This window comes from Myotis brandtii, unplaced genomic scaffold (genome assembly GCF_000412655.1).
Source record: "Myotis brandtii unplaced genomic scaffold, ASM41265v1 scaffold441, whole genome shotgun sequence".
NCBI lineage: Eukaryota > Metazoa > Chordata > Mammalia > Chiroptera > Vespertilionidae > Myotis > Myotis brandtii.
In genome coordinates, this window is record NW_005366873.1 from 4,611,529 (window position 1) to 4,618,521 (window position 6,993).

Sequence of the window (6,993 nt, forward strand, 5' to 3'; positions counted from 1 at the left end):
GTCTCCAACTATAGTCACTTAAATAAAGGCGTAAATAGATATAGTATATTTCTCCTCTTTAAAACTACTTATATGAACTAAACCATCTTTTCAAGTTTTTAAAATAACCCTTCCCTTAGAATGTCTCTCCCTGCCCCCAACATTGGAAATCAAAAAGGAAAAAAGAGGAAAAGATAAAGAGCTTCTACCCAAGTCTTTTTGGCAACTTAAGCAAAGGTATAGGTGCCCTCATAGCTAAGGTTTGGAAACAGCCTAAGTGCCCATCAGTAGATGAGTGGATTAGAAAACTGTGGTACACCTACACAATGGAATACTACGCTGCAGTAAAAAAGAAGGAGTTCTTACCATTTGCAACAGCATGGATGGAACTGGAGAGCATTATGCTAAGTGAAATAAGCCAGTCAGAGAAAGATAAATACCACATGATCTCACTCATTTGTGGAATATAATGAACAACATAAACTGATGAACAAAAACAGATCCAGAGACAGAGAAGCATCAATCAGACTGTCAAACCTCAGAGGGAAGGTAGGGGAGGGTGGGGGTAAGGGGGAGAGATCAACCAAAGGACTTATATGCAGGCATATAGGCCTAACCAATAGACACAGACCACAGGGGGGTGAGGGCATGAGTGGGAGGAGGGATGGGGGGTAATGTGGGGATAAGGACACATATGTAATAACTTAATCAATTTAAAAAAAAAAGGTATAGGTGCCCTCCTTCCGGTGTCATGCTGAAGAGTCAGGAGCTGGTTCTCACCCTGAAGGATGACCTATTCCTGGGTCATTCCCACTCTCCAGGGATTCATTAATTTCTTCATTCTTGGGGCAACTTGTTGAAAAACAAAAAGTGTCTTCCGAATCAAAAGTTAATGTTTTATCCCCAATGTATATCGCATAGCGTATATCAACACATGAAGTCACCAGAGTTGGACTTATGGTCCAAAATAAGGGGGCTGACTCTTCCTAAAAAATCTCACAAAAATGTACCCTGGAGCCGCATACAAATGGCACCAGTTATTTTAGAAACAGAATTCACAAATTATTTTTTCTATGAAAAGTTCTCAAAGGCTTATCCTTGGCCTCATCTCCAGCATATACACTAGATTTTTCTCCAAGAAAGACTGTCTCCAAGTACAGTCACTTAAATAAAGGTGTACGTAGAAACAGAAATCTCTACGGGTGAAATACTTGCACCTCGTTGTTTGTTTGTTTTTTAACAAGCCCTGGTCTCATTATCTACAAAATAGGGACATCATCTACTTTGTTGAGATGTTGAAGGCTAATGAGGTCATACATGAAAAGCACTTAGCAACAAGTGATAGATATTATCAATTATCACCTCAGTCAAAAAATGCCAAATATTTTAAAAGAGGCATTACATTGCCACTCAAAGGCATGAAAACTCTCCCGGAGTCATTTTTCTACCATGGTTTTTTTCTGAAACTACACCTCAAAAATGTTCAGTGTTTTCCTAGACTTCAGAGTCCCTGTTGGTGGTATTGGTGTTGGTGAAACGGGACAACAAAGTTGAAAACAATCAAGTGAGGGAAATGATAAGCAATGAAGGGAATGTCTTCTATTCCAAGTTCTGGGTATTTCACAATAAACATGGTGGCGTCTGCAGACTAATAAAAGGGAAGTTAAGTGCAAGGACCAGAAACACACTGGATTGTTAGGTCTATTGCACCCTCTAGTGGCCACAAAGAAGACTTCTTTTTAAAAACCTGTTCTAGCCAAGATTACAATTTAGGTTATGTATATTTTTTGTGTTTTCTATGTCAAGAAAAAAGAGCTAATGTTAAGAGAAACCAATGCGATCACAATTTGATCCATTCAGTTCTCTTTATTCCCTGATGAATGCAAATAATAATCAACAGAGGAAAAGGCATGAAGGCAATTATCACCCTTCATGCTGTTGACTCTCAAGTGAATACTGCAGACAATTGTCTTTGTTGCTTTACGGAAGGGATTTTTGAAATGAGCATCTTTCTAAAACAGCAATTTTTCACCACAGGGCTATTTACAAGCCAAGGTAATAATTAAATATGCCCAAGAACTATGAATCTATTCTTCTCTGCCCATACCCTTCATTTTTATAATGGGTAATTATAGTAAAAACTTCAATTAACGAGAACCCTCAATTCACATGATTTCCCCTCTTGCCCTCTATTTTTAAAAGAAAGTTGAAAAAATCACAAGAAGTCATTCATGTGAGGGATTTAGTTTGAAAATTTCTAGGGTGGATTATGCTATGTTAAGAAGGAAAAAAAAACACCCTGTTATATTGGCAATACATATATAACTGAACAAGAGCTGGAATTTAAAAAAAATATATATTTTTTGATGTGGTGGAATTGTAACCTATTTTCTATTCTTTCTGCTATTTTCTTTATTGTTACATAAAAAACAAGACAACGGTAATGTATATAAACTCAGCATGTATTCTATAATATTTTCTATTTTACATCCATAGATCTGAAGAGCAGAATTAAGACTGAGAATGCTCAATCCTTCAAAGATCTTTAGATCTCAGAGATATAGTTAAGGTCTCCATACACTATCAAGACAAAAAATAGGTCACTTGTCTTTCAATATGAGCTAAAACAAGAAGGGCTTTATATAGTTAATTTTAAACTAATCTGAAAATAAATTTACCAGGACATCCCCTATTCAAAAGCACCAATCTTACTCAAAATCTCACTGCAGTATAAAACTCAGTCCACAAAGTAATTCAGGTTAAGTAATCACCCCGAGTTGAAAGCTCATGATACCAAATCCATGTATTTAAAATACTGTTTATTTGTGATTTCACATTAATTAGCATTACATCTAAGAGCAATATCAGATATCATTTATACATTTTCCACAGGACACAGAAATTCATTGGCTCATTCTTTATGCCAAAGCAAGTAAATAGAGGCATTAGCAAAAGGTGCAAATAGTTCACTGTTGTAGTTTAAAAAATATTAATGCACACTGCATTCATTTAAGATATATATATATATTTAAAAAGTTATGGAAAAGCATAGTTCACAGGTTACTGTTTCTACATTACATTGTAATACAACATAAATGATGTAGAACATAAAAAAAACCCCTCAAATACAGAATTAAACTGAAAGTATGCACTAAGAGATTAAAACACTGATTCCAGTAGTTGGTGAGATTTAGAATGAAATTTTCAGCTCTGTTTCAACTTTGCATCATCATACACACACAGTCAAACAGAACCAGCCCAGAACACACAGTTAACAATGTAATGTTTTCATGCCAACTCATCCTCCAGAAACACTTTGGATTATTTTCACCCACTGATCACTTTGGATCATTGATTTTACATTGATTTGTGACATCACTTGGGTGAAGGGGGAAAAAAACTATATTAATCCTAGGTTTAATTTTTTATTTACATTAGAAAGAAAGTTAACTGAAAAGATAAAAACATTTGTAAAAATTAAGAAGTGGTAGTTTTATCACTAGGGGAGGGAGGTTAGACCTACTGACTTTTCCTAGTGCTGCCTTCTAACGATACATCAGTTGCAAGGATATGACCCTTCATAACTGAACTACCAACCAAGAAATACAATGATTTTGGTAGAGAAGCAGAATTTTAGAAATTTGGGACTGGTTTCGAATAAATTACACTTCAAATCCTATCGTGACTATGAGTCATTATCAAACTAGAATTCTTCTATTCATGACACCTCCTGTGTTCCCTCCATTCTCTCTTCACTTTCTCATTCTTTTCCTTTTCCTTTGGTTACCATATGAGAGCTTCTTCATTCATTAGCAATACTAAGAGAAAAATACATTGTAAGGTTCAAATATGAATCTAGTTATACCTTAAATCCTCTAATCATGTTTGATACCAAGTCCCTGGATTCTTGAGTTATATTTGAGTATATTTAGTACCAAGCAGCCTCAAATCTGCTCTGTTGTTAAATGATTGGCTAATTTGCTTATGACATTTTTATACTGAATGGTATACAAACATCTCAACATACAAAAATCGTTTTTGCCAGAGTTAAACTAAATAACCCATGGTAAGTGTACAAAATCCCCTTTGTGGAAAAATAAGGGGCTTTCTAAATGAATAAAAAAGGACGTTCTCAAAAATTATATTTTACTAAAATGACCTTTTTTGGCAAACAAAGTTACTTCAGGTGAGGAAATTTTATACTATGAATAAAATTCCAAATGAATCTTTTCTTATATATTTTTTTAAAAAAATTATGTGCCAGTGTATACTAATGCTATAGATTCTTATCTTAGAAGCTTTTTAAAGCATTCTATTAATGCCCATTGAAACAATGGGAACCAAAAAGGTACAGTCGATAATAAATGATAAAAAATTATAATCTGATTACCAAGTAAAGCAGGTGTAGAGAAATAAAAATTCTCTCCCCTGTTCACTGGTAATTTCTTTCCAACAGATACAGAGAAGGCCTGAAGTAATTCAGACAGATATCTGTTTGTGGTGAATTATAACACTTCATGAAGGTAGAGCTAATCAAAACTAGCAATTTTTTAAAAATTCAAAGCCTTTTTTGACATATAAAACGAGAGATGAATTTGAAAGCTTTTCTTCATAATATGTTTTTCTTTTAGTAAAACCCCTTTCCAGTTCTCAGAGTCCAGTTTGCTACACCCCCAATCTGATCTACCACTGCATATTAACCATCAACTTAAATGTGGTATTTAAATGTGCAACGTCACATTGTAATAATAATAATTATAAAAAGACTTCCTTTAGGCTTCGACTTTCTCCTTTTTTTTGTTCTTTTTCAGAAAAGAAGGAGTACGGAATTTCTTCTTTTTCTTGGATGGTGATTTTGAAGGCGAGCCTTCAGGTGACAGGACTTCTTCAATTTTCTCAGGAGACTTAATGGTAATCTCGATGTTTTCTATGGTTGTGCTTGTGGTTAACCTGCTTACTTGCTTAGCAAGCTCATCCTCAACATCATGCATGTCATCCTTGCCGTTCATTACCATGACAGGCACTTCCATGGAGATGAAGCTCTTGGAAAATAGCTCATGGTTTTCTACAAAAGGGGAGGGTTTTTTGGTTATTTTATATAGTTAACATCTTTGCAAAACTGAAATTTTTTAGCAATGTACTAAGGCATTATTTAATTCCAATAAGGATAGATCATTATTTTAATGGACTATACCAGTAGATCTACTAGCATGAGGAAAATTTTCTTACATAGTATAAAGGGGAAAGTTGTTAGACTAAAAATGAAGGCTAGATAAAGTCCAGTCTGATGACTTGACAGTTTCACTATAAATCAAGTCAATATAAATGAGGAAGACAACATATATTTTTCTTTAATTTTGGGGTTGTTTGGGAATCAAAATTGAAAAGGTTTCATGTTTCTGATTGGAAGACATATGATAAACCAATTTTAATTTCACAAATTCTTAAGAATTATGAGTTACCAAAATGCAAAATAAGGTAAGTCAATATAAATGCTGAACAAAGGTAGCACCCCACTTACTAAAAAATATAAAATAATTGGGAGCTTTAAGTAAAATCTATGGCAAACTTACTGCAATCAGGTGTTCAACTTCCTTACAGAGACTCAAATGACAGAGGAAGCTTTTTAGATTAACTCAGTGAATGCTATGGGAAATTACATTGAATACCTTCTAATTTTTCAGGGATATTTTGCGGTGACTGAGTTTGAGACTGAATTTGTGAAACACATGAAGCGTCATCTGAGAGTAATTCCTGCTCAGCATCTGTTGGATAAGAGTTTAGTTAAAAGCCATGCAAAACAAAGAAGCATAAGATTTCAGGGAGGTTAGTGCATAAGTCGAATGCCTGCATACACAGAGATGAGAAACTCGTCAGCAATGAGCTGCGCATGCTAACGGTTACCCCATACCTCAATAATTGTGCATTAGGAGGAAGTTAATGTGTTAGAATTTCTGGCTGTGAATAGTAATTTTACATACATGCTTACCAAGGAAGCATGGCTACTGGCAACCCAGGCAAATAATACGTATGCGATGAGCCTTTTCTAGGGTGTTAGGAAACTAAAATATACTGAGCAGCCAGATGAAAAGAATTATGAGGCCTCACCAATGTTACATTAATGAGGCAGAATGCTTCACTGAATTTTTTAACAATATCCAATTAGTGATTCCTGTCAGAGCAATATTAGTGAGCTAATTCAGAAGGTCATAATGAATGTGGAAAAAACCATAAAGTTATAAATAAAGGTGATGGCTCTAGAGCAGTGATGGTGAACCTTTTGAGCTCGGTGTGTCAGCTTTTTGAGAAACCCTAACTTAACTCTGGTGCCATGTCACATATAGAAATTTTTTGATATTTGCAACCATAGTAAAACAAAGACTTATATTTTTGATATTTATTTTATATATTTAAATGTCATTTAACAAAGAAAAAATAACCAAAAAAATGAGTTCGTGTGTCACCTCTGACGCGCGTGTCATAGGTTCGCCATCACTGCTCTAGAGTGTAATATTTGTTACCTGGCATCTTTAGGCTTTCAAAAAATAAGAGATTAAAGAGGGACATTTTACAAAATACAGTAACAGAGAAAGTTCTCATCTTTATGTTAGAACAAACAAATTCAATAATACCACTTAGAACATTTAATATAATTACACTAGAGGCCCAGTGCACAAAAATTTGTGCACTCGGGGAGGGGGTCCCTCAGCCTGGCCTGTGCCCTCTCCCAGTCTGGGACCCCTCGGGGGATGACCACCTGCTGGCTTAGGCCCGCTCCCTGGGGGATTGGGCCTAAGCTGGCAATCAGACATCCCTCTGGCAGCCCGGGAGCCCTCGGGGGATGTCCACTTGCCAGCGGGGAGCAGGCCTAAGCTGCCGTCTGACATCCTTAGTGCTGCTGAGGAGGCGGGAAAGGCTCCCACCACCACTGCTGTACTGGCAGCCGTCAGCCTGGCTTGTGGCTGAGCAGAGCGCCCCCTGTGGGAGCACACTGACCACCAGGGGGCAGCTCCT

The 6,993-nt window shown here is 36.1% G+C and overlaps 1 protein-coding gene across 4 annotated transcripts in view; it reads right to left on the bottom strand.

Annotated features, from left to right (window-relative positions):
• Nucleotides 1-2,783: 2,783 nt before the first annotated feature.
• ADD3 (adducin 3 (gamma)) overlaps nucleotides 2,784-6,993 on the bottom strand; it is a 54,781-nt gene continuing 50,571 nt past the window's right edge. For 3 of the 4 annotated variants that reach the window (XM_005874547.2, XM_014546406.1, XM_005874549.2), the window contains 2 exons: nucleotides 5,649-5,744; nucleotides 2,784-5,044 (listed from right to left, as the gene is read on the bottom strand). In XM_005874547.2, the coding sequence (XP_005874609.1) occupies nucleotides 4,752-5,044; nucleotides 5,649-5,744 (389 nt within the window). In that variant the 3' untranslated portion in view covers nucleotides 2,784-4,751. The remainder of the gene's footprint in view (nucleotides 5,045-5,648; nucleotides 5,745-6,993) is intronic. The other variant, XM_005874548.2, reaches the window with a different exon arrangement.